The sequence below is a fragment of the Hemitrygon akajei genome, chromosome 8 (assembly GCF_048418815.1).
Source record: "Hemitrygon akajei chromosome 8, sHemAka1.3, whole genome shotgun sequence".
NCBI lineage: Eukaryota > Metazoa > Chordata > Chondrichthyes > Myliobatiformes > Dasyatidae > Hemitrygon > Hemitrygon akajei.
In genome coordinates, this window is record NC_133131.1 from 13,483,594 (window position 1) to 13,511,558 (window position 27,965).

Below are 27,965 nucleotides of genomic sequence, written 5' to 3' on the forward strand. Positions count from 1 at the left end.
TGGTTTGCCATTGCTCTCTTCTGGGCAGTGTCTTTAGAAGATGGGTAACCCCAGCCATTATCAATACTCTTCGGGGATACCTAGTGTCAGTAGTCACATAACAAAGACTTGTGATATGTACCAGCTGCTCATACTGTTAGGGTGTATTTTGGAGTTATGGTATATAGCAAATATTAATTTCAATAGCAGCCAGTCTTCAAACCTGAGTGTGGATTGTAGATTGAATCTAAAGTGCAGCTCTGAACAATGATATTCCTGGAGCTGCAGTTTGGGATTGACTGCAAACAAACAAACAAACACTCTATTTGAACTCAGGTGCCTGTATATGCATGAATACAGCCCACAGCCAGTGGGAATTAACAATCATTTTGGGTGGTTAGAATGCAGGTGTGAATATATGTTACCTTTGATCTTTAGCACATAAAAATGTCATGTAATATTAGGTCAGGCAGGCCTCTTCTTCCAAAAACGTCTCAAGTGTGATGCCCACGGTTTGTTTTGCTGAATAACTTCTATATCCGCTAGCATCTTTGCCTGTCCAGTGACTTTGTTCAGTCACAAACCATGGGAGCAGGTGGTGGACAGTCATATTGTTGTGACTGTGAACAAAGCCTCTGGAGAGGCACTGACGCTAGTGGATTACAGAAGCATTTATTCAGCAAAGGCGAGGGGGTTAATCAGGTGCTACACCTTGCCCAAGGGTGACCTGCAGGCTCGCGAAGGAAAGGAGCGCCTTACACCTCCTTTGGTAGAGACGTATCTCCACCTCACCACCCAAATCCAGGACTCCCAGATCCCTTTGCACTTCAGATTTTTGTATTCGATTCTGAGATTGGTTCTACCTGCAGTGGATGCTGCAAGCGTGGAAGAAAGTAGGCAAAGGGCGGAAAGGCGTGGAAAAATCACAGCGATGTTCTGTTAGAATAGAACACAGAACAGTACAGCATCAGGAACAGGCACCTCACCCCACAACATCTCTGCCAGTTTAAACTACAAATCTGCCTGCACATGATCTGCATCTCTGCGTTGCCCCCCGGTTCATTCACCTGTCTACATACCTCTTAATCACTATCTTATCACAGAATGGCTCTCTGAAGAGAGGTCGAGCTGAGAAAGAGCAGTCTATACAGATTACAGACGGGGGGCGGGGGTGAGGTTTGCAGTCTTGGGATAGAGAAATGAGCACAGAGACGGCAGAAGAAAGGGACAATGTCAGATCAGGGCTCAGATGGGGTTAGGGCAATTCGGAGTGATCAATGCTGAACTTGACGGTGAAGCCCAGATATCCGGCAATGAGGGGCCTTGTGAGTGGAAGGTCAGACAGATCCCAACGTGCGGCGAAGATCTGGTGAAACATTCCCTGAAGACAAGGGTAACAACATGTATTGATCCAGTCATTAGTTGGTCCGTCCGCAGTGAGGGAGCTGCCGGCTCCGCCTCCGCCTCCGCCCCGCTGCCAATCGCCAGAGCCGGGGATGAGGCCACCCAGCCGCGGTCCCACCCCCGACCACGCCATGGCTTCCCCCGGGCGGCTGCTCGAGTGCATCTTCTGCTTCTACTTCGTCACTCACATCCCCATCACCCTGGCTATCGACCTGCAGGCCCTGTTACCCCGCTGGATGTTCCCGGCTGCGGTGAGTCTCTGACACCGGCCTTCGGTCACGTCCCCTGCTCCAAGTACCGCTCGCTCCGGGATCACTGGGATGATGGTCCGGAGGATCGGGTCCCCTCATCCCTCGGACCGCTTTCCCTAAGCCGGCTTTCATCGGAAAGGTTTATTCCAGTTTCAATGACAGGATTCTTGGACCGGTTTCAATGGGGGGAGGTTTTCATTGGACAGATTTCAATGGGAGGGTTTTCATTGGACAGATTTCAATGGGAGGGTTTTCATTGGACAGATTTCAATGGGAGGGTTTTCATTGGACAGATTTCAATGGGAAGGTTTTCATTGGACCAGAGTCAGTGGGAGGGTTTTCATTGGACCAGAGTCAGTGGAAGGATTTTCATTGGACCAGTGTCTGTGGGAGGGATTCCATTGGACTGGTGTCTGAGTGAGGGTTTTCATTGGACCAGAGTCAGTCGGAGTGTTTTCATTGGACCAGAGTCAGTGGGAAGGTTTTCAATGTCAGGTCAAGTCGAGTCACTTTTATTGTCATTTCGACCATAACTGCCGGTACAGTACACAGTAAAAACGAGACAATGTTTTTCAGGACCATGGTGTTACATGACACAGTACAAAAACTAGACTGAACTACGTGTTTGTGGGCGGGAATTCATTGGACCGGTTCAGTACACACAATGTGCTGGAAGAGCTCAGCAGGTCAAGCAGATCTATGGATGGGAGTAAACAGTTGATGTTTTGGGCCGAGATCCTTCACCGGTTTCTTTGGAAGGGTTCTCATTGGGCACACACACAAAACGTTGGAGGAATTCAGCTAGCCAGGCAGCATCTATGGAGAGATATGATCAGATGACATTTCCAGAAAATGTCCCCTATCCAAGATCCACAGACCTAACTGCCTCAGTAGGCCCATTGTTTCTATTGCTCCTGTCCCACTGAAATGTCAGGATGCATCGATTCCCGTTTGTCCCGTTTGGTTCACCTACATCCATGACACTTCACATGATGTCCATAACTTCAAAGACTCTCCGTTCCCTGGGCCTAACCTCCTTATTTTTACCTTGGACATCCAGGTCCCTGTACAATTGCAACCCCTATCAAAATGGCCATAAAGGCCTCCGAGCTTTTCTTGACACCAGACCTGATCAGTTCCCTCAACTCCACACTCCTCTGTCTGGTAGAACTGGTCCTCAACCTTAACAACTTCTCTTTTGCCCCTCCCAGCTTCTAACAGAAGAGTCCTGATGAAGTCTGAGACATCATCTGTTGATTTCCCTCTATACATGTTGCTTGAACTACTGAGTTCCTCCAGTATTTTGTGTGGCTAGTATTAGTTGGATCTGTTGTATCAGAGTTTTCATTAGATTTGTTTCTGAGAGCCAGCTCCCTTTGAACTGGCTCTCGATTTCATGGACCCCCCCCCCCCCTCTCCAACCCCCCCCTCCCCCGGTCCTTGGAGCCTGCTGTTGTATCCGTCCTGAGTATCAAACCATAAGGCATAGGAGCAGATTAGGTGATTCGACCCAATTGTGTTTATTCCACCGTTCCATCACGGCTGGTTTATTATCTCTCTCAACCCTCATGTCTCTGTTTTCACCCTGTGATGTTTGTTGCCCTTACTAATCAAGAACTTGTCAACCTCTGCTTTAAATATACCCAATCACTTGGCCTCTACAGCTGTCTGTGGCAATGAATTCCACAGATCTCCATCCAGGCTCTATTTTCCTGCCCCCCCCCCCACCCCATACCCATGGTCTCCAAGGAAGCCCCAAAGTGCACATTGAACAGTAAGGAAACCCAACTCAAAGCCGGGTAACTTCATTACCAACATTTTACAGTGGGTAAACAATTCACCCTGGTGGAATTCTGATGGCCTAGTGATACTATCATTAAAGTCCGGTGAATAAACAAACTGATTAGGCGTATGGGAATCTGGAGGTCACTGTGAGTATGACACTGTTGTCCTATCTGCTTGTAATGTATTCATGTTCCACTAGTCTGTAGCAGTAATGATTGTTGAACTTTGGTCTGTTTACGCTAAATATTGACCCAGTCACACTTTGGAAAAACTTTTTGAGGCTGAAGAAACTTCTACAAATTTGGAATTTTTATAACAAAACCATTTCATTTCTTTCCTCAGTTGCAAGACTTAATAAAGTGGTATGCAACTATGTTCAGAGACCCAATGATAATGGATCCACCAACATGGTTCAATACATTCATTCTTTGTGAAGCTTTGCTACAGTTGCCTTTCTTTCCTGTTGCAGCTTACGCTTTCTATAAAGGTCAGTACAGTATTTACTTCTGTTTGTGCAATTCCCTTGCATTTTCATAGCCTACAGACTCATTTTCAAGGACTCTACAAATTCATGTTCTCAGTATTATTTATTTACAGTACATATATCATTTTAATTTGCACAGTTTGTCTCCTTTTGAACATTGGTTGTTTATCGGTCTTTGTTTATGTATAATTTTTCATAAATGTGATTATATTTCTGTACTTTTCTCATGAACGCCTGCAAGAAAATGAATCTGAAAGTAAAGTGACATGTATGACCTTTGATAATAAATTTACTTTGATTCATTTGTAACTCATAAACAGGATATCAGTTAGGATAATATCACTTTAGATTATTATCATAAACAGCCACAATTTTTGCAGTAGTAAGATTGTTTTATTTTATACCAACTGAAAACATTGAACAATAAACCACTTTGGGTACCTTTATTGTTGCAATAATTACTATTGTAATATGTTTCTTTGTCTTTTGATATTATATTCCCAGTGCATTTCCCTAGATATAGAAAGAAACAATTAGAAAGAAAACCATTCATCTCTCTGTTCATTTCTTTAATATTTAATTTGTTGATTTTTTAAAATTTCCAAATTAATTGTACTTGGCTTGTCTTTGTTATTAACTATGGTAAAAACTCTGCATTAAATAAAAACTTCTTAAACACTTCCTTTGCTTTGCTAGCACTAATGAATTCTGTGCTTATCTTACTCAGTCAAGCTTCGCTGTTTGCTGATTCAGAAGTTTTCATTATTTTGAGCACATTTATTTCCTGTTTGCTTGATTTTAACTCTCTCGTCATAATTAATTTCTCTCATTCTCAGAATCCTATATATGTGATTTCATTGCACTTCTCCGCTGTAGTGTTTCTAAAGCCCCCATTTGAATGTAATGTCCAAAATTGGACACATTTCATCAGTGAAAATCTCTTTAAAGTCAGAGTCAGAATCAGGGTTAATATCACTGGCATATGTCATGAAATTTGTTTTCTCTGCAGCAGCAGTACACAATTATAGGAAGAAACATGAATTACAGTAAGAGTGTGTGTGTGTGTGTGTGTGTGTGTGTGTGTGTGTGTGTGTGTGTGTGTGTGTGTGTGTGTGTGTGTGTGTGTGTGTGTGTGTGTGTGTGTGTGTGTGTGTGTGTGTGTGTGAGTGTGTGTGTGTGTGTGTGTGTGTATATATAAAATTAAGTAAGCAGTGCAAAAATAGAAATTTAGAAAGTAGTGAGATAGTGTTCATGGGTTCAATGCCCATTCAGAAATTGGATGGCAGAGGGGAAGAAGCTGTTCCTGAATCGCTGAGTGTGTGCCTTCAGGCTTCTGTACCTCTTTCCCAATGGTAATGATGTGAAGAGGGCAGGACCTCATTGTCCGCATTGTAGGGGTTAACAATCTTCTATGCTTTTAAACCTGGGGCTACACATGATAGCGGAAACTTCAGTTTACAATCACACCAGCATTCCTTTGTTCAGTTAAAATGGGAGAGACATATGTTCTTCTTCCACTCTGCAATGCTGTAATTCAGCGAGAGAATTTCATTAAACCTACATTTTCAATGCTTGTTTCTGATGGGTTGCAATGACATGTGGAATTTGTATTTGGTACAACCTTACAACATACACATTCCAGGGACTTTGAATTAGCTTTGCATTCAACAAATGTGTCAACCATTTTGAATAAATGGTTTACTTGAATATAACACAATCTCCAATATCGTGGTGTAATTGAAATTCAGATATTTTGTTCCAAGCAGTTCAAAGTTTTTTTTAATCAGAGTGCATATACGTCACCATATACCACCCTGAGATTCATTTTTTTCTGTGGGCATGCTCATCAAATCTATAGGATAGTAACTGTAACAGGATCAATGAAAGCTCAACCAGAGGACAAATTGTGCCAATGCAATTATAAATAAATAATGAGAATATGAAATAACTAGATAAAGAGTCCTTGAAGTGGGATCATTGGTTGTGGGAACATCTCAATGGATGGGCAAGTGAGTGAAGTTATCCCCTCTGATTCAAGAGCCTGATGGTTGAGGTGTAGCGATTGCTCCTGAACCTGATGGTGTGCGTCCTGAGGCTCTTGTGGCGAGGAGTTCCCCAGCTCCTCTCTGATGCTGCACAGTTTCTTGACATTGACACATCACTGCAGAATTTAAATTTTACTGTCCTCATCTCTAAAAACTTTGAACACTTCTCCTTCATTTTCTCCTGACCACTTGACAACCGTCGTCGATGAAGTATCTCAATCCCTCACTGCGCAAGAACATGAGAAAATAGGAGCAAGAGAAGGTCACCAGTCCATCACAGGCAAAGCTCTCCCCACTATTGACGTCATTTACACGGAGCACTGCCGCATGAAAGCAGCATTCATCAACAAAGACCCCTTCCATCAAGGCCTTACCTTCTTCTCACTACTACCATCAGGCAGGAGGTACAGAAGCCTTAGGTCCTACAGCACCAGGTTCATAAATAGTTATTACCCTACAACCATCAGGCTCCTGAGCCAGCATGGGTAACTTCATCGGGCACTAGTCTGAAATGACTTTAGGACCTATAGACTCACTTTCAAGGACTCTTTACATGTAGTGTCCCCAGTGTCTTTTATTTGCAATTTGCCTTCTTTCGCACGTTGGTTGTTTGTCAGTCGTCGTCTGTTTGTGCATCTTTTTTTTTGTAAATTCTATTGCCTTTCTTTTTTCCTGTAAATGCCTGCAAGAAAATGAATCTCAAGGTAGTGTATGGTGACGTAACAGAAAAATGAAGGGTGATGTAGGGGGGCAGAGTTAGATAGATCTTATAGTAGGTTAAAAGGTCGGCACAACATCATGGGCCAAAGGGCCTGTACTGAGCTGTAATGCTCTAAGTTCCATATACACACTGATAATAAATTTACTTTGAACTTGGAACCCTTCCCCCGCTGCCCCCATTCATCCCCACCCACCCCACTATTCAATATGATCTATGCTAACCTCAACCCCTTATTTGTGCAAGTTCCCTGTAGCCCTCAGTTCCTTGATCTTTCAGATATCTAGCTCTACCTTAAATATAATGAACTGGCCTCCACCACCCTCTGTGCAATGAAACCTCCTCGTACTTCGTTTTTAAGTAACAAGCCCCTTACCGTGCAGCTATTTCCCCCTAGCCCGTGACTGTCCCAATACTGAAAACATTTCAACATCTATCCCGTCAAGTTACCTTACAGAGAGCACGGTGCCTGCGATCGCCAGTTGGGGCTCAATTTCCATCCGCTGCCTGTAAGGAGTTTGTAAATACTTCCCGTGATCGGGAGAGTTTCCTCTGGTTTCCAACTGCATTTCAAAGACGTACGGGTTAGGGATAATAAGTTGTGACCATGCTACGTTGGTGTTGTATTGTGTGCAGTTTTGGTCTCCAAATTTGAGGAAGGACATTCTTGCTATTGAGGGAGTGCAGCGTAGGTTCAGAAGGTTAATTCCCGGAATGGCGGGACTGTCATATGTTGAAAGATTGGAGCGACTGGGCTTGTATACACTGGAATTTAGAAGGATGAGAGGAGATCTGATTGAAACATATAAGATTATTAAGGGATTGGACACACTGGAGGCAGGAAGCATGTTCCCGCTGATGGGTGAGTCCAGAACTAGAGGCCACAGTTTAAGAATAAGGGGTAGGCCATTTAGAACAGAGATGCGGAAAAACTTTTTCACCCAGAGAGTGGTGGATATGTGGAATGCTCTGCCCCAGAAGGCAGTGGAGGCCAAGTCTCTGGATGCATTCAAGAGAGAGTTAGATAGAGCTCTTATAGATAGCGGGGTCAAGAGATATGGGGAGAGGGCAGGAACGGGTACTGATTGTGTATGATCAGCCATGATCACAGTGAATGGCGGTGCTGGCTAGAAGGGCCGAATGGCCTACTCCTGCACCTACTGTCTATTGTCTATTGTCGGAAGCATGGCGTGAGCTGCCTCCAGCACAACCCTTAGACTGTAAAGATCGTTGAACCAAATGAACACATTTCACTGTATGTGTGACAAATAAAGCTAATCTCTTTACTAAGTTTCATGAGATCGCTCCTTATTCTTCTAAACTCAAGGAACACAGTCCAAAACTGGCCAGCCCCTCTTAATAACTGCAAATAGCTCAGTCGGTAACACTAGGGCCTCTTAACCTCAGGGTCGCGGTTTCAAGCCGCATGTTGGGCGAAGGATCTCCAGGGCGGCATGGTAATATAGCAGTTAGCGTAACGCTATTACAACGCCAGCAGCGCAGGTTCATTTCCCACCGCCGTCTGTAAGGAGTTTGTACATTCTGTCTCTAATCACGTGGGTTTCCGCCGGGCCCTCTGGTTTCCTCCCACATTCCAAAGACGGACATGTTAAAAGGTTAATTGGTCACACGTTTGCAATTGGGCTCATTGGGCTGGAAGGGCCTGTTACTGTTCTGTATCTCTAAACAAATTAAAATGAATGCATTGATAGGACAGTTAGAGGAAACTTTAGGCCAGTTAGCCTAACCTCAGTGGTTGGGAAAGAGTTGGAGTCTATTATTAAGGATTAGGTTTCGGGGTACTTGGAGATTAATGATAAAATAAGTCAATGGTTTCTGTAAAGGGAAATCTTGCCTGACAAACCTGTTAGAATTTTTCAAGGAAGTAACCAGCAGGGTGGGCAAAGGAGAGGCAGTGGATGTCATTTACTTGGGTTTTCAGAAGGCATTTGGTAAGGTGAGGCTGTTTAACAAGGTAAATTCCTATGGTGTTACAGGAAGGATACTGGCATGGATAGAGGAATGGCTGACGGGCAGGAGGCAGCGAGTGGGAATAAAGGGGGCCTTTTCTGGTTGTCTGCCAGTGAGTAGTGGGTGTTCCTCAGGGGACATATTGGGACCGCTACTTTTCACAGTGTTTGTCCGTTATTTAGATAGTGGAATTGATGGCAATGTGGCAAATTTTGCAAATGATATGAAGATAGGTGGAGGGTTAGGTAGTTCTGAGGAAGCAATGCAATTTCAGCAGGACTTAGACAAATTGGAAGAATGGGTGCAAACAGTGTTGGGAAATGTATGATAATATATTTTGGTAAAAGGAACAAGTGTGCACTATTATTTTAATGGGAAGAAGATTCAAAGTGCAAATGGACTTAGGAGACCTCATGCAAGACTCCCAGAGGGTTAATTTACAGATTGAGTCTGTGGTAAAGAAGGCAAATGCAATGTTGACATTTCTTTCAAGGGGAATAGAATATAAAAACAATGAGATAATGCTGAGGCTTTACAAGGCACTTTATCAGACTGCACTTGGAGTATCGTCAACAGTTTTGGGCCCCATATCTCCGAAAGGATGTGTTGTCAGTGTGAGAGTCCAGAGGAGGTTAACGAGGATGATTCTGGGGAATGAAGGGGTTAATATATGAGGAGTGTTTGGCAGCTTTGGGCCTGTACTCACCGGAATTTCGAAGAATGTGTGGGAATTTCATTGAAGCCTACTATAATGTATAGTAGTAGAATTAGGCCATTTGGCCCATCAAGTCTGCTCTGCCATTTCATCGTGGCTGATCCAATTTTCCTCTTAGCCCCAATCTGCTGCCTTCTCCCCGTATCCCTTCATGCCCTGACCAATCGAGGATCTATCAGACTCTGCTTTATAAAGACTTGGCCACCACAGCAGCCTGTGACAAAGAATTACACAGATTCACCATGCTCTAGCTAAAGAAATTCCTCCTCACCTCTGTTCTAAAAGAACACCCCTCTATTCTGAGGCAGTGTCCTCAAGTCTTAGACTCCCCAACCATAGGAAACATCCTCCCCACATCCACTATATCAAGGCCTTTCACCATTCGGAACAAGTGCTACACCTGCCCTTACACTTCTTCCCTCAAAACCATTCAGGGCCCCAGACAGTCCTTCCAGGTGAGGCGACACTTCACCTGTGAGTCAGCTGGTGTGATATACTGCGTCCGGTGCTCCCAGTGTGGCCTTTTACATATTGGTGAGACCCGACGCAGACTGGGAGACCGTTTCGTGGAACACCTACGCTCGGTCCACCAGAAAAAGCAGGATCTCCCAGTGGCCACACATTTTAATTCCACATCCCATTCCCATTCTGATATGTCTATCCATGGCCTCCTCTACTGTCAAAATGAATCCAAACTCAGGTTGGAGGAACAACACCTTATATACCGGCTGGGTAGCCTCCAACCTGATGGCATGAACATTGACTTCACTAACTTCCGTTAATGCCCCACCCCCGACATATTTAGTTGTTTGCCTGTTCTCCATCTCCCTCTGGTGCTTCCCCCCCTTTCTTTCTCCTGAGGCCTCCCATCCCATGATCCTTTCCTTTCTCCAGCTCTGTATCACTTTCGCCAATCACCTTTCCAGCTCTTAGCTTCATCCCACCCTCTCCGGTCTTCTCCTATCATTTCGCATTTCCCCCTCCCCCCACTACTTTCAAATCTCTTACTATCTTTCCTTTTGGTTAGTCCTGACGAAGGGTCTCGGCCCGAAATGTCGACAGCGCTTCTCCCTATAGATGCTGCCTGGCCTGATGTGTTCCACCAGCATTTTGTGTGTGTTGTTGTTTGAATTTCCAGCATCTGCAGATTTCCTCGTGTTTGCTCTTTCACCATTCAATTGGTTTCAATTAGGTTACCCCTCATTCTTCAGAATTCTAGTATGTCTAGTATATTATATCAAATTCTGTGAAAATGACCTGTATTCTTAAGGAACTGCACTATATATTTAATAATCTTGTAATTATTTCTGCAAAATATTGTTAATGTTAAATTGTCTTTTATTCCATGATAACTTTAAAATCAACCATCCGCTCTTTCTTGATTATATTTTGAACACCTCGGCAGTACATGCTCAAACGTTTCTTGGCGGTTGCAATACTCTCACCTCCCATGATTGTGTTTTTCACCGATGTACCGTTTAACCCTGTGTTTACTCATCGTCTCCTCCGACGAGGTTTTGATGTATTTGCGCGCCATTTATTTCTTCATGGTTTTGGCAATGGTCGGCATGGTTTTCCTGAGACCACTCCTGTTCTGCCCAGGCTTGGTGGGATTGTCCTCAGAGGCTTCAGGACCGGCACCTGTGCAGAAGTTCCAGCGTGAGGGCCACCTACCCGGCAGCAAGAGCACGGAGTGGGAGGTTTGAGCGCTGTCTGTCGGTGGCTTTCCGTTCACTTCCAGGCGGCAGGGCATACAGCTGCAAGTTGTTAGCTGACAATTGATTGGTTAAATAGTCAACTGGCAGCAGCCAATAAAAAGAAGTTAGGGTCATGCAGAGTGGCAGTTGTTGGAGTGGTCACTGTTAGAGTGGGGGAAGCTAAGGTTTTTGAGGTTCAGCAGGAAGAAGTAATTCCTGGTAATTCATTCTTTATCATTCTTTCATATTGCACATTTAAAATTCAAAAGATTCAAAGTACATTTATTATCAAAGTATGTATGCAGTGTACAACCCTGAGATCCATCTTCCCACAGAGCATGCCTTATGAGAATAGGTTGAGTGAACGCGGCCTTTTCTCCTTGGAGTAACGGAGGATGAGAGGTGACCTGATAGAGGTGTATATGATGATGAGAGGCATTGATCGTGTGGATAGTCAGAGGCTTTTTCCCAGGGCTGAAATGGTTACCATAAGAGGACACAGGTTTAAGGGACTGCTGGGGAGTAGGTACAGAGGAGTTGTCAGGGGTAAGTGTTCTACGCAGAGAGTGATGAGTGTGTGGAACGGGCTGCCGGCAACGGTGGTGGAGGCAGATACGATAGGGTCATTTAAGAGACTTTTGGAAAGGTACATGGAGCTTAGTAAAATAGAGGGCTATAGGTAAGCCTAGTAATTTCTAAGATAGGGATGTGTTCGGCACAACTGTGTGGGCCGAAGGGCCTGTATTGTGCTGTAGGTTTTCTACGTTTCTATCAAACACTCAAAATGTCAAACAAAAATATCAAACACTCAAAAGTTCAAAAAAAGAGAACAAATTGCGCCATTGGCAGTTAGAAGCTAGGTCAAAACAATATTGTTGGCCAATGAGTTTGTACTGTCCTGTTCCAGAGCCTACCATGCCTTTATTCTGCCATGCCGAAAGACACCTTGTACAATAGGATGGGCCTTTGACCTGACTACCTCTCTCATCTGTAACTGTAACATGTCATTCTGCATTCTGGTATTGCTTTTCTCTTTGTACTCCCTCAACGCACTGATGTAATGAAACGGTCCGTAGGCTTGGCGTGAAAAGCAAAGTTGTTCACAATCATAAACTGATTTAGCAAACCACTCTGTGATTTCCCCTCTGATGTAATGAGCAAACAAAATGATTCACTCAGAAGCAAATCTCTGCAGATGGGTTGGAGGTACCCATTTTTATTTACAGTATTTAGAGACACGGCGTAGAGCAGACCGTTGAGCTGCAATACCCAGCAACCCATCTATTTGACCTCAGCCTAATCACAGGACGGTTTACAATGGCTAGTCACAAACAGGACGAAGGCTGCAGATGCTGGAAATTCAAAGCAACTCATACAATACTGGAGAACTCAGCAGGCCAGGCCATGTCTCAGGCCCCTCCTCAGGACTGAGACGGAAGGGGGAAGGTCCAGAACAAAAAGGTGAGGGGAGGGGAAAGGGGCTAGTTGGAAGGTGATAGACAAAACCAGGTGGGAGGGAAAGGTCAAGGGCTAGAGAGGAAGGAACCTGATAGCACAGGAGATGGACAATAGGAGAAGTGGAAGGAGGAGGAGAATCAGGGAGAAGTAACAGGGAGGTGAGAATGAGAAGGTCAGAGAGAGGGATAGAGGAAAGGGGGTGGGGGGGAATTTGTTTTACTGAAAGGTGAAATCTATATTCATGCATCAGGCTGGAGTCTACCCAGATGGAATATAAGATAAAAACACAAAATGCTGGCAGAACTCAGCAGGCCAGACAGCATCTATGGGAGGAGGTAGTGACGACGTCTTTTCGGCCCGAAACGTCGTCACTACCTCTGATGCACGTAAAGGCGAGGTATCGGCTTTTATTGACTGGAAGAAGGAACAAGCAGTGATTGACCACCATACTACATCCTGGAGACAGAGAGGCCGGGCTCAGACCTCCATCACCTTCATACCAGGGTCTGTGGGAGGAGCCACAGGAGCAGTCAGCAGGGGGGGTCTGTGGGAGGAGCCACAGGAGCAGTCAGCAGGGGGGGCGTGTCCAGACGGGTATATGTAGTTCACCACATTCACCCCGCCTTTGTTTTAAAAGAGAGTCCCCATGGGGCGAAGTTTCTTACAAGTATATTTACAGGTTAAGTCTATCAGGTGGTCGAATCTGTCGCTGCGATCTACGTAGCACCGGCTGTGATTGCACAGGTGCCGGTGGTGGTGCTGGCACAGGAGTCGGTGGTGGTGATGGCACAGGAGTCGGTGGTGGTGATGGCACGGGTGCCGGTGGTGGTGATTGCACAATTGCCGGTGGTGGTGATTGCACAGGTGCCGGTGGTGGTGATTGCACAGGTGCCGGTGGTGGTGATTGCACAATTGCCGGTGGTGGTGATTGCACAATTGCCGGTGGTGGTGATTGCACAATTGCCGGTGGTGGTGATTGCACAGGTGCCGGTGGTGGTGATTGCACAGGTGCCGGTGGTGGTGATGGCACAGGTGCTGGTGATGATTGCACAGGTGCCGGTGGTGGTGATTACACAGGTGCCGGTGGTGGTGATTGCACAGGTGCCGGTGGTGGTGATTGCACAGGTGCCGGTGGTGGTGATGGCACAGGTGCTGGTGATGATTGCACAGGTGCCGGTGGTGGTGATTGCACAGGTGCTGGTGATGGTGATTGCACAGGTGCCGGTGGTAGTGATTGCACAGATGCCGGTGGTGGTGATTGCACAGGTACTGGTGGTGATTGCACAGGTGCCGGAGGTGGTGATTGCACAGGTGCCGGTGGTGGTGATTGCCCAGGTGCCGGTGGTGGTGATTGCACAGGTGCTGGTGGTGGTGATTGCACAGGTGCTGGTGGTGGTGATTGCACAGGTGCCGGTGGTGATTGCACAGGTGCCGGTGGTGGTGATTGCACAGATGCCGGTGGTGGTGATTGCACAGGTGCCGGTGGTGGTGATTGCACAGGTGCCGGTGGTGGTGATGGCACAGGTGCTGGTGATGATTGCACAGGTGCCGGTGGTGGTGATTACACAGGTGCCGGTGGTGGTGATTGCACAGGTGCCGGTGGTGGTGATTGCACAGGTGCCGGTGGTGGTGATGGCACAGGTGCTGGTGATGATTGCACAGGTGCCGGTGGTGGTGATTGCACAGGTGCTGGTGATGGTGATTGCACAGGTGCCGGAGGTGGTGATTGCACAGGTGCCGGTGGTGGTGATTGCCCAGGTGCCGGTGGTGGTGATTGCACGGGTGCTGGTGGTGGTGATTGCACAGGTGCCGGTGGTGGTGATTGCACAGATGCCGGTGGTGGTGATTGCACAGGTGCTGGTGGTGGTGATTGCACAGGTGCCGGTGGTGGTGATTGCACAGTTGCCGGTGGTGGTGATGGCACAGGTGCTGGTGATGATTGCACAGGTGCCGGTGGTGGTGATTGCACAGGTGCTGGTGATGGTGATTGCACAGGTGCTGGAGGTGGTGATTGCACAGGTGCCGGTGGTGATTGCACAGGTGCCGGTGGTGCTTGCACCGGAGATGGAGGTTGTGCTGGTTCCGGCCTAACTGGAGGTGTCAGCCCACTAGGCGTCAGTGATCCCTCACGCGTGTGCGAGGCGCCTGGTATATACGCGTACGAGACGCCTGGTATATGAGTGTCGTGAGGAGTCTGTGTAGGGCTTGGAGAAATTGGGCACTCGATTCTCCAGGCTGCTGTCGTCGGGTAGCTAAGCGATGTCTTGCGTAGACGGTGTTCACCGGCCGCAGGTACTGTCTTTTGAGGGCGTCCAGTGCCCCTTCGTAGGTTGACAGGTCCCTGATAAGTGAATAAACTTTTGGGGTGACCCTCGAGAGGAGAATTCGATGCATAACTGCAGGGTCAGTTGCACTAACCTCCTCCAAGTATGAGTGGAAGCATGCAAGCCAGAGTTCAAAGGCAAGGGCTGCTTCAGGGTCTTGGGGGTCCAAATCCAATCTTTCCGGACGTAAAACGGTTTCCATGTTTTAAAACTTCCAGTCAATAAAATTGATGCATGTAAAGGCGAGGTATCGGCTTTTATTGACTGGAAGAAGGAACGAGCAGTGAGTGACCACCATACTACATCCTGGAGACAGAGAGGCCGGGCTCAGACCTCCATCACCTTTATACCGGGGTCTGTGGGAGGAGCCACAGGAGCAGTCAGCAGGGGGGGTCTGTGGGAGGAGCCACAGGAGCAGTCAGCAGGGGGGGCGTGTCCAGACGGGTATATGTAGTTCACCACATTCACCCCGCCTTTGTTTTAAAAGAGAGTCCCCATGGGGCGAAGTTTCTTACAAGTATATTTACAGGTTAAGTCTATCAGGTGGTCGAATCTGTCGCTGCGATCTACGTAGCACCGGCTGTGATTGCACAGGTGCCGGTGGTGGTGCTGGCACAGGAGTCGGTGGTGGTGATGGCACAGGAGTCGGTGGTGGTGATGGCACGGGTGCCGGTGGTGGTGATTGCACAATTGCCGGTGGTGGTGATTGCACAGGTGCCGGTGGTGGTGCTGGCACAGGAGTCGGTGGTGGTGATGGCACAGGAGTCGGTGGTGGTGATTGCACAGGAGTCGGTGGTGGTGATGGCACGGGTGCCGGTGGTGGTGATTGCACAATTGCCGGTGGTGGTGATTGCACAGGTGCCGGTGGTGGTGATTGCACAGGTGCTGGTGGTGGTGATTGCACAATTGCCGGTGGTGGTGATTGCACAGGTGCTGGTGGTGGTGATTGCACAGGTGCCGGTGGTAGTGATTGCACAGATGCCGGTGGTGGTGATTGCACAGGTGCTGGTGGTGGTGATTGCACAGATGCCGGTGGTGGTGATTGCACAGGTGCCGGTGGTGGTGATTGCACAGGTGCCGGAGGTGGTGATTGCACAGGTGCCGGTGGTGGTGATTGCCCAGGTGCCGGTGGTGGTGATTGCACAGGTGCTGGTGGTGGTGATTGCACAGGTGCCGGTGGTGGTGATTGCACAGATGCCGGTGGTGGTGATTGCACAGGTGCTGGTGGTGGTGATTGCACAGGTGCCGGTGGTGGTGATTGCACAGGTGCCGGTGGTGGTGATGGCACAGGTGCTGGTGATGATTGCACAGGTGCCGGTGGTGCTTGCACCGGAGATGGAGGTTGTGCTGGTTCCGGCCTAACTGGAGGTGTCAGCCCACTAGGCGTCAGTGATCCCTCACGCGTGTGCGAGGCGCCTGGTATATACGCGTACGAGACGCCTGGTATATGAGTGTCGTGAGGAGTCTGTGTAGGGCTTGGAGAAATTGGGCACTCGATTCTCCAGGCTGCTGTCGTCGGGTAGCTAAGCGATGTCTTGCGTAGACGGTGTTCACCGGCCGCAGGTACTGTCTTTTGAGGGCGTCCAGTGCCCCTTCGTAGGTTGACAGGTCCCTGATAAGTGAATAAACTTTTGGGGTGACCCTCGAGAGGAGAATTCGATGCATAACTGCAGGGTCAGTTGCACTAACCTCCTCCAAGTATGAGTGGAAGCATGCAAGCCAGAGTTCAAAGGCAAGGGCTGCTTCAGGGTCTTGGGGGTCCAAATCCAATCTTTCCGGACGTAAAACGGTTTCCATGTTTTAAAACTTCCAGTCAATAAAATTGATGCATGTAAAGGCGAGGTATCGGCTTTTATTGACTGGAAGAAGGAACGAGCAGTGAGTGACCACCATACTACATCCTGGAGACAGAGAGGCCGGGCTCAGACCTCCATCACCTTTATACCGGGGTCTGTGGGAGGAGCCACAGGAGCAGTCAGCAGGGGGGGTCTGTGGGAGGAGCCACAGGAGCAGTCAGCAGGGGGGGCGTGTCCAGACGGGTATATGTAGTTCACCACATTCACCCCGCCTTTGTTTTAAAAGAGAGTCCCCATGGGGCGAAGTTTCTTACAAGTATATTTACAGGTTAAGTCTATCAGGTGGTCGAATCTGTCGCTGCGATCTACGTAGCACCGGCTGTGATTGCACAGGTGCCGGTGGTGGTGCTGGCACAGGAGTCGGTGGTGGTGATGGCACAGGAGTCGGTGGTGGTGATGGCACGGGTGCCGGTGGTGGTGATTGCACAATTGCCGGTGGTGGTGATTGCACAGGTGCCGGTGGTGGTGCTGGCACAGGAGTCGGTGGTGGTGATGGCACAGGAGTCGGTGGTGGTGATTGCACAGGAGTCGGTGGTGGTGATGGCACGGGTGCCGGTGGTGGTGATTGCACAATTGCCGGTGGTGGTGATTGCACAGGTGCCGGTGGTGGTGATTGCACAGGTGCTGGTGGTGGTGATTGCACAATTGCCGGTGGTGGTGATTGCACAGGTGCTGGTGGTGGTGATTGCACAGGTGCCGGTGGTAGTGATTGCACAGGTGCCGGTGGTGGTGATTGCACAGGTGCCGGAGGTGGTGATTGCACAGGTGCCGGTGGTGGTGATTGCACAGGTGCTGGTGGTGGTGATTGCACAGGTGCCGGTGGTAGTGATTGCACAGGTGCCGGTGGTGGTGATTGCACAGGTGCCGGAGGTGGTGATTGCACAGGTGCCGGTGGTAGTGATTGCACAGGTGCCGGTGGTGGTGATTGCACAGGTGCCGGTGGTGGTGATTGCCCAGGTGCCGGTGGTGGTGATTGCACAGGTGCTGGTGGTGGTGATTGCACAGGTGCCGGTGGTGGTGATTGCACAGATGCCGGTGGTGGTGATTGCACAGGTGCTGGTGGTGGTGATTGCACAGGTGCCGGTGGTGGTGATTGCACAGGTGCCGGTGGTGGTGATGGCACAGGTGCTGGTGATGATTGCACAGGTGCCGGAGGTGGTGATTGCACCGGAGATGGAGGTTGTGCTGGTTCCGGCCTAACTGGAGGTGTCAGCCCACTAGGCGTCAGTGATCCCTCACGCGTGTGCGAGGCGCCTGGTATATACGCGTACGAGACGCCTGGTATATGAGTGTCGTGAGGAGTCTGTGTAGGGCTTGGAGAAATTGGGCACTCGATTCTCCAGGCTGCTGTCGTCGGGTAGCTAAGCGATGTCTTGCGTAGACGGTGTTCACCGGCCGCAGGTACTGTCTTTTGAGGGCGTCCAGTGCCCCTTCGTAGGTTGACAGGTCCCTGATAAGTGAATAAACTTTTGGGGTGACCCTCGAGAGGAGAATTCGATGCATAACTGCAGGGTCAGTTGCACTAACCTCCTCCAAGTATGAGTGGAAGCATGCAAGCCAGAGTTCAAAGGCAAGGGCTGCTTCAGGGTCTTGGGGGTCCAAATCCAATCTTTCCGGACGTAAAACGGTTTCCATGTTTTAAAACTTCCAGTCAATAAAATTGATGCATGTAAAGGCGAGGTATCGGCTTTTATTGACTGGAAGAAGGAACGAGCAGTGAGTGACCACCATACTACATCCTGGAGACAGAGAGGCCGGGCTCAGACCTCCATCACCTTTATACCGGGGTCTGTGGGAGGAGCCACAGGAGCAGTCAGCAGGGGTCTGTGGGAGGAGCCACAGGAGCAGTCAGCAGGGGTCTGTGGGAGGAGCCACAGGAGCAGTCAGCAGGGGTCTGTGGGAGGAGCCACAGGAGCAGTCAGCAGGGGTCTGTGGGAGGAGCCACAGGAGCAGTCAGCAGGGGTCTGTGGGAGGAGCCACAGGAGCAGTCAGCAGGGGGTCTGTGGGAGGAGCCACAGGAGCAGTCAGCAGGGGTCTGTGGGAGGAGCCACAGGAGCAGTCAGCAGGGGTCTGTGGGAGGAGCCACAGGAGCAGTCAGCAGGGGTCTGTGGGAGGAGCCACAGGAGCAGTCAGCGGGGGTCTGTGGGAGGAGCCACAGGAGCAGTCAGCAGGGGTCTGTGGGAGGAGCCACAGGAGCAGTCAGCAGGGGTCTGTGGGAGGAGCCACAGGAGCAGTCAGCGGGGGTCTGTGGGAGGAGCCACAGGAGCAGTCAGCAGGGGTCTGTGGGAGGAGCCACAGGAGCAGTCAGCGGGGGTCTGTGGGAGGAGCCACAGGAGCAGTCAGCAGGGGTCTGTGGGAGGAGCCACAGGAGCAGTCAGCGGGGGTCTGTGGGAGGAGCCACAGGAGCAGTCAGCAGGGGTCTGTGGGAGGAGCCACAGGAGCAGTCAGCAGGGGTCTGTGGGAGGAGCCACAGGAGCAGTCAGCAGGGGTCTGTGGGAGGAGCCACAGGAGCAGTCAGCAGGGGTCTGTGGGAGGAGCCACAGGAGCAGTCAGCAGGGGTCTGTGGGAGGAGCCACAGGAGCAGTCAGCAGGGGTCTGTGGGAGGAGCCACAGGAGCAGTCAGCAGGGGTCTGTGGGAGGAGCCACAGGAGCAGTCAGCGGGGGTCTGTGGGAGGAGCCACAGGAGCAGTCAGCGGGGGTCTGTGGGAGGAGCCACAGGAGCAGTCAGCGGGGGTCTGTGGGAGGAGCCACAGGAGCAGTCAGCAGGGGTCTGTGGGAGGAGCCACAGGAGCAGTCAGCAGGGGTCTGTGGGAGGAGCCACAGGAGCAGTCAGCAGGGGTCTGTGGGAGGAGCCACAGGAGCAGTCAGCAGGGGTCTGTGGGAGGAGCCACAGGAGCAGTCAGCAGGGGTCTGTGGGAGGAGCCACAGGAGCAGTCAGCGGGGGTCTGTGGGAGGAGCCACAGGAGCTGTCAGCAGGGGTCTGTGGGAGGAGCCACAGGAGCAGTCAGCGGGGGTCTGTGGGAGGAGCCACAGGAGCAGTCAGCAGGGGGTCAGTGGGAGGAGCCACAGGAGCAGTCAGCGGGGGGGAGGAGCCACAGGAGCAGTCAGCGGGGGTCTGTGGGAGGAGCCACAGGAGCTGTCAGCAGGGGTCTGTGGGAGGAGCCACAGGAGCAGTCAGCGGGGGTCTGTGGGAGGAGCCACAGGAGCAGTCAGCAGGGGGTCAGTGGGAGGAGCCACAGGAGCAGTCAGCGGGGGGGGAGGAGTCACAGGAGCAGTCAGCGGGGGGAGGAGCCACAGGAGCAGTCAGCGGGGGTCTGTGGGAGGAGCCACAGGAGCAGTCAGCGGGGGTCTGTGGGAGGAGCCACAGGAGCAGTCAGCGGGGGTCTGTGGGAGGAGCCACAGGAGCAGTCAGCAGGGGGTCAGTGGGAGGAGCCACAGGAGGAGTCAGCGGGGGTCTGTGGGAGGAGCCACAGGAGGAGTCAGCAGGGGGTCTGTGGGAGGAGCCACAGGAGCAGTCAGCGGGGGGTCTGTGGGAGGAGCCACAGGAGCAGTCAGCAGGGGTCTGTGGGAGGAGCCACAGGAGCAGTCAGCGGGGGGTCTGTGGGAGGAGCCACAGGAGCAGTCAGCGGGGGTCTGTGGGAGGAGCCACAGGAGCAGTCAGCGGGGGTCTGTGGGAGGAGCCACAGGAGCAGTCAGCAGGGGTCTGTGGGAGGAGCCACAGGAGCAGTCAGCGGGGGTCTGTGGGAGGAGCCACAGGAGCAGTCAGCAGGGGTCTGTGGGAGGAGCCACAGGAGCAGTCAGCGGGGGTCTGTGGGAGGAGCCACAGGAGCAGTCAGCAGGGGTCTGTGGGAGGAGCCACAGGAGCAGTCAGCAGGGGGTCTGTGGGAGGAGCCACAGGAGCAGTCAGCAGGGGTCTGTGGGAGGAGCCACAGGAGCAGTCAGCAGGGGGTCTGTGGGAGGAGCCACAGGAGCAGTCAGCAGGGGGTCTGTGGGAGGAGCCACAGGAGCAGTCAGCAGGGGTCAGTGGGAGGAGCCACAGGAGCAGTCAGCAGGGGTCTGTGGGAGGAGCCACAGGAGCAGTCAGCGGGGGGGGGTCTGTGGGAGGAGCCACAGGAACAGTCAGCAGGGGTCTGTGGGAGGAGCCACAGGAGCAGTCAGCAGGGTCAGTGGGAGGAGCCACAGGAGGAGTCAGCGGGGGGTCTGTGGGAGGAGCCACAGAAGCAGTCAGCAGGGGTCTGTGGGAGGAGCCACAGGAGCAGTCAGCAGGGGTCTGTGGGAGGAGCCACAGGAGCAGTCAGCAGGGGTCTGTGGGAGGAGCCACAGGAGCAGTCAGCAGGGGTCTGTGGGAGGAGCCACAGGAGCAGTCAGCAGGGGGGGGGGTCTGTGGGAGGAGCCACAGGAGCAGTCAGCAGGGGTCTGTGGGAGGAGCCACAGGAGCAGTCAGCAGGGGTCTGTGGGAGGAGCCACAGGAGCAGTCAGCAGGGGTCTGTGGGAGGAGCCACAGGAGCAGTCAGCGGGGGTCTGTGGGAGGAGCCACAGGAGCAGTCAGCGGGGGTCTGTGGGAGGAGCCACAGGAGCAGTCAGCGGGGGTCTGTGGGAGGAGCCACAGGAGCAGTCAGCGGGGGTCTGTGGGAGGAGCCACAGGAGCAGTCAGCAGGGGTCTGTGGGAGGAGCCACAGGAGCAGTCAGCAGGGGTCTGTGGGAGGAGCCACAGGAGCAGTCAGCAGGGGTCTGTGGGAGGAGCCACAGGGAGCAGTCAGCAGGGGTCTGTGGGAGGAGCCACAGGAGCAGTCAGCGGGGGTCTGTGGGAGGAGCCACAGGAGCTGTCAGCAGGGGTCTGTGGGAGGAGCCACAGGAGCAGTCAGCGGGGGTCTGTGGGAGGAGCCACAGGAGCAGTCAGCAGGGGGTCAGTGGGAGGAGCCACAGGAGCAGTCAGCGGGGGGGAGGAGCCACAGGGAGCAGTCAGCGGGGGTCTGTGGGAGGAGCCACAGGAGCTGTCAGCAGGGGTCTGTGGGAGGAGCCACAGGAGCAGTCAGCGGGGGTCTGTGGGAGGAGCCACAGGAGCAGTCAGCAGGGGGTCAGTGGGAGGAGCCACAGGAGCAGTCAGCGGGGGGGAGGAGTCACAGGAGCAGTCAGCGGGGGGAGGAGCCACAGGAGCAGTCAGCGGGGGTCTGTGGGAGGAGCCACAGGAGCAGTCAGCGGGGGTCTGTGGGAGGAGCCACAGGAGCAGTCAGCGGGGGTCTGTGGGAGGAGCCACAGGAGCAGTCAGCAGGGGGTCAGTGGGAGGAGCCACAGGAGGAGTCAGCGGGGGTCTGTGGGAGGAGCCACAGGAGGAGTCAGCAGGGGGTCTGTGGGAGGAGCCACAGGAGCAGTCAGCGGGGGGTCTGTGGGAGGAGCCACAGGAGCAGTCAGCAGGGGTCTGTGGGAGGAGCCACAGGAGCAGTCAGCGGGGGGTCTGTGGGAGGAGCCACAGGAGCAGTCAGCGGGGGTCTGTGGGAGGAGCCACAGGAGCAGTCAGCGGGGGTCTGTGGGAGGAGCCACAGGAGCAGTCAGCAGGGGTCTGTGGGAGGAGCCACAGGAGCAGTCAGCGGGGGTCTGTGGGAGGAGCCACAGGAGCAGTCAGCAGGGGTCTGTGGGAGGAGCCACAGGAGCAGTCAGCGGGGGTCTGTGGGAGGAGCCACAGGAGCAGTCAGCAGGGGTCTGTGGGAGGAGCCACAGGAGCAGTCAGCAGGGGGTCTGTGGGAGGAGCCACAGGAGCAGTCAGCAGGGGTCTGTGGGAGGAGCCACAGGAGCAGTCAGCAGGGGGTCTGTGGGAGGAGCCACAGGAGCAGTCAGCAGGGGGTCTGTGGGAGGAGCCACAGGAGCAGTCAGCAGGGGTCAGTGGGAGGAGCCACAGGAGCAGTCAGCAGGGGTCTGTGGGAGGAGCCACAGGAGCAGTCAGCGGGGGGGGGGTCTGTGGGAGGAGCCACAGGAACAGTCAGCAGGGGTCTGTGGGAGGAGCCACAGGAGCAGTCAGCAGGGTCAGTGGGAGGAGCCACAGGAGGAGTCAGCGGGGGGTCTGTGGGAGGAGCCACAGAAGCAGTCAGCAGGGGTCTGTGGGAGGAGCCACAGGAGCAGTCAGCAGGGGTCTGTGGGAGGAGCCACAGGAGCAGTCAGCAGGGGTCTGTGGGAGGAGCCACAGGAGCAGTCAGCAGGGGTCTGTGGGAGGAGCCACAGGAGCAGTCAGCAGGGGGGGGGGTCTGTGGGAGGAGCCACAGGAGCAGTGAGCAGGCGTCTGTGGGAGGAGCCACAGGAGCAGTCAGCAGGGGGGGGGTCTGTGGGAGGAGCCACAGGAGCAGTCAGCGGGGGGGTCTGTGGGAGGAGCCACAGGAGCAGTCAGCGGGGGGTCTGTGGGAGGAGCCACAGGAGCAGTCAGCAGGGGGTCTGTGGGAGGAGCCACAGGAGCAGTCAGCAGGGGTCTGTGGGAGGAGCCACAGGAGCAGTCAGCAGGGGGTCTGTGGGAGGAGCCACAGGAGGAGTCAGCAGGGGTCAGTGGGAGGAGCCACAGGAGCAGTCAGCAGGGGGCGTGTCCAGACAGGTACATGTAGTTCACCACAACCTCCTCCCATAGGTGCTGTCTGGCCTGCTGAGTTCTGCCAGCATTTTGTGTTTTTATTTATTTCCAGCATCTGCAGATTCACTCGTGTTGCCTTGGAATATAAGATGTTGTTCCTCAATCCCAAGGGTGGCCTCATCGTGGAACTTGTGGAGGCTATGAACTGACATGTCGGATCAGGAATGGGATTAGGAATTTAAATGTTTGGCCAGCGGGAATTCCTGCTTATGGCGGAGGTGCTTGACGAAGCGGTCCTCCAACTTACGACGGGTCTCACCAACGTAGAGAAGGCCGCATCGGGAGCACCGGACACAAAAGACGACCCCAGCAGATTGGCAGGTGAAGTGTTGCCTCACCTGGAAGGACCGGTAGGGGCCTTGAATGGAGGTGAGGGAGGAGATGTAGGGGCAGAGTGTAGCATTTAGGCCACTGGAGGGACGAACGGACAAGGGAATTGCAGAGGGACAGATCCCTGTGGAAAGTGGAGGCGGTGGAGGGGGGGGGGGGGGCGGTAAAGATATGCTTAGTGGTAAAATTGCATTGGAGATGGCAGACGTTGCAGAGTCTGAAGGGGTGGTAGGTAAGGGCAAGAGGAGCTCTATCACTATTGAGGTGGTAGGAAGATGGGGTGAGTGTGGATGTATGGGAAATGGAGGCGATGCGGGTGAGGGCAGCAGCAATAGTCGAGGGAAGGAAACTCTATTCTTTAGAGAAGGAGGACACCTCTGTGTCCTGGAATAGAAAGCCACATCCTGGGAACTGATGCAGCGGGGGCAAAGAAACGGAGGGAAAAAACAGCATTTCTACAGGAGATAGGGTGGGAAGAGGTATAGTCAAGATACCTCTGGGAATCAGTAGGTTTACAAAAGATGTCAGTTGACACTTTGTCTCCACAATGTTGAAAGGACCTAGCTAGGGTGGATGTGGAGAGGATGTTTCCTATGGTGGGGGTGTCCAGAACTAGAGGGCACAGCCTCAAAATTGAGGGGCGACCTTTTAGAACAGGAATCTTTTTAGCCAAAGAGTGGTGAATTTGTGAAATGCTCTATCACAGACTGCCTCGGAGGCCAAGTCCATGCATATATTTAAAGCGGAAGTTGATTGATCCCTGATTGGTCGGGGCATCAGGAGATATGGCGAGAGGACAGGTGTACGGGGTTAGTGGGATCTGGGACCAGCCATGACGAAATGATGGAGAGGATTCGACAGAATGGATGAATGGTCTAATTCTGTTCCTATGACTTATGGTCTTGTAGACAAGCCTCTCATCCTAAGTACTTGTAAGTCATTCCAGATCCAGATCTAGGATAACTATACCCTTTCGTTTTGGGAATCGTTATGATGATGGCCTGAGTTGGGAATCCTGTGATTTTTTATTGATTACTGTACTGTAAGTAATTGGTAAAGAAAATACGAGAGACACCAATTCTTAATGGAAAGGATGAAAGCAGAGGCTTTTCTGAAGGAACTGCTGATCAGAGCCAGGCTTCAGATATCTGGCTATCTCCTTGTCTGAAGCTGATGTCTCACAGGTGACTAGGAGGGAGGGGTAGAGAAGGTACATAGGACTGAGCCACTAATCTTGAGCTTTATATCTGGTACATTAATTTGCTTGTCGGTTTGTTTATTTATTTAGTGATGTAATGCAGAACAGGCCCTTCCAGTCCAACGAGCCTCACTGCCCAGCAACCCATCTGTTTAACACAGGACAATTTACAATGACTAATTAACCCACTAATCCTAACTGTTTGTCTTTGGAATGTGGACGGAAACTGGAGCACTCGGAGAAAGCCACGTAGTTCACAGGGTACAAGCTCCTTAGAGACAGCACCAGAATTGAACGCCCCAAGGCGTAATAGTGCTACACTAACCATACATTACCGTGGCGTTCATTATAACAGTTGAACCATTTGACAGATCTGTGGCAGGAAATCGAAAGGTTATTAAGATATTGTGTTTAAACCTTAAGAAAAAAATCATCACAACTGCCCATCAGATTATCATGAATTACCTTTAACCCTCCATGTGTATGTTTTACATTTAACAGTATAATACTTTGTAATCTTAAGCAAACTCTAATCACAGGGAACTGAGGGTACAGTTTATTCTTGATCACTGGGTATTGCTCTTGATAAGTTTATTGGCTTTCAGCCTCAGTGGTATATCTTTCATGCCATTTACAAATATTTTAGGAAGAAGGTAGCTCTGCTGTGCAAAATATGGGAACTGTTAAAGACAGAAATATCATCATTCCCTTTGCTTTTTCCTCATACTCTGAATGTTACTGTAGGGAGTACAGATGGGGTCTTTAATTTGGAGAATCAGCAGAGTAACAGGCTTTTCAGATCTAATCAGCCCACGCCCATGTGACCAAATAACCTACTAACCTGTACATCCTTAGAAACCCACGTAGTCATGGGGAGATCGTCCAAACTCTTTAGAGACAGCGGCGGAATTGAACCCGAGTCGCTGGTGCTGTAATAGTGTTACACTGACTTCTACGCTACTGTGCCGCGCAATATTGGTTTTACCAGTCATACCAAACTTAATAAAATAATTCCCTGTTTAAAAGTTGGTGAGTTAAAGTCCCATTCCAAAGCTTGAGTTTGAATATGACTGACAGTCCAGTGCGGTACTGAGGGAGTGCTGCACTGCCAGAGGTATCGTTCATTTATTAAACTATGGCCTTATCACTGTCCTGGTTGTTACATTTGCCCAGAGCAAGAACAACAACGGAGCAGTAGGATTTAACATTTGTACTGAGCCATGTTAGCCACTGTACACACTGGGTAATTTGCAGAGCGGGAGCTACACACCAAGCTTGCCGAGACAGAAAATATGCACACTCGAAAGCCCATCACCAAAAGAGAGAGTGCCTCCCACGCGATCACATGATCCCACAGGCTCACATGATCAATCTGGCCGCCTGCACGCTTGCCATATCCTCCCAATCAATCCAATGCGGTTCACTACTGCCTTAATGTTTCCTGTGGCTTTCTTTCAAAGAAAGTCAGGGCAATTAATCTCAGTCTTCTCACCAATATTCATTTCTAGCAACCTTTGCAAAAAGAAAGATAATTCCATGGCTGTTTGTGAGGATTTGCTGTGCACAAATCTGCTGCTGTGATCCCTACATAACAACATTATAAACATTTCAGTATCTCTGAAGTACACTGAAATCTCAAGTGGTCATGAGAGGTGCGATAGATGTACCTATTATAAGGGATGGCTTGGTGTAATTTCCTTTAGCGCTGCACTTTCTTAAAGTTAACTCTGAAGTATATGTAAAGTAAATTTACATGTTCTCCAGTTTCCTCCCACAGTGGAAAGACATACTGGCTGGTAGGTTAATTGGTCATTGTAAATTATCTCGTAATTAGGTTAGGGTAAAATTGGGGTATTGCTGGGTGGCGCATCTCAGAAGGGTTTAGTCCACACTGTATCTCAGTAAATAAATAAATCAGAAATAAATTCAGCATGTGTGTCATCGTGGGCATACAAATACATCACAAACTCTATGGCAGCCTCAAACATTAAACCCTATCATCTTAAAAAATCAAAGTTCAAAGTAAATTTGTTATTAAAGTACATACATATCATGATATACTACTCCAAGATTCATTTTGAGAACATTCACAGTTGGTGCAGTGAAATACAATAGAATCAACGAAAAAGTACACACAAAGACAGACTAACAACCAATGTGCAAAAGAAGACCAAAATGTGGAAATGTAAAAGAAACAAAAAATGAATAAGTAATCAACAGTATTGAGAATTTAAAAAATCTTGGTTGAAGGACAACTGAGATGTAATAAATAATATTGAGAACTAATAAGTAACCTCAATTAAAGGACAACTGATAGTGTGATTATAGTGTGATTTTTCTTTTATCATTTGAAGTTGATGTCTAGAATAACTTTTAAGTACACACCACAGAGAGACAGAATTTATAAAATAATGCTTTCTATATTCTTTTTTATTTACAGGAAGTTGTCCGTGGATAAGAACACCAGCCATTGTGTACTCCACACATGTGGCTACAACAGTCATTTCAATCCTTGGTCATATTCTGTTTAACGATTTCTCAAAATCAACGTATCCAGGACCAAATACTCTGTCAGAGCGTTTATCGCTCTTAGCTATATATAGTCCCTATTTACTAATCCCGGTTATGATTCTGCTAACTATGCTTTACAGCCAACGGTATAATTCCTTCAATGGAAAGAAGAGGCAATAACAGTTTCCACTACCATTCAGAGAATCATTTTCCATTTTCCCAGTGAAATTCGGGCTATCACTACTTTATAATTTTACTTAATTACAACACAAAGTCTTCGAGCAATTTTACAATAGAATTATATGTTAGAGTGGATTGGGATATTCATAAAAAGAAACTTCTTTCGTGAGATAGCACTTTCAGGTAAAGTTATCAGCCTAAGGGTCATAACAGTAGGCTTGTAAATAAGGTGCAGATGTATGGGAAGTCTAAAATAAAAGTAGGAAATCCTAGAGATGCCCTGCAACCCAGACAACATCTGTGAAAAGAAAAACAGTTAATGTTTCAGAGTTCAGAGTAAGTGTATTATCAAAGTGTATATATATATATATATATATATATATATGTATATATATATATATATGTATATATATAATCAATGAAAGACCACACCAACAGGGTGGACA

At 50.3% G+C, this 27,965-nt stretch overlaps 1 protein-coding gene across 1 annotated transcript; it reads left to right on the top strand.

The window, feature by feature from the left end:
- The first annotated feature begins 1,402 nt into the window (after positions 1-1,402).
- Positions 1,403-27,887, top strand: tmem97 (transmembrane protein 97). The gene is made up of 3 exons (XM_073052898.1): positions 1,403-1,634; positions 3,762-3,906; positions 27,269-27,887. The coding sequence occupies exons 1-3, from the start codon at positions 1,476-1,478 to the stop codon at positions 27,517-27,519; spliced, it is 555 nt and encodes a 184-aa protein (XP_072908999.1). The 5' UTR covers positions 1,403-1,475; the 3' UTR covers positions 27,520-27,887.
- The last annotated feature ends 78 nt before the right edge of the window (positions 27,888-27,965 follow it).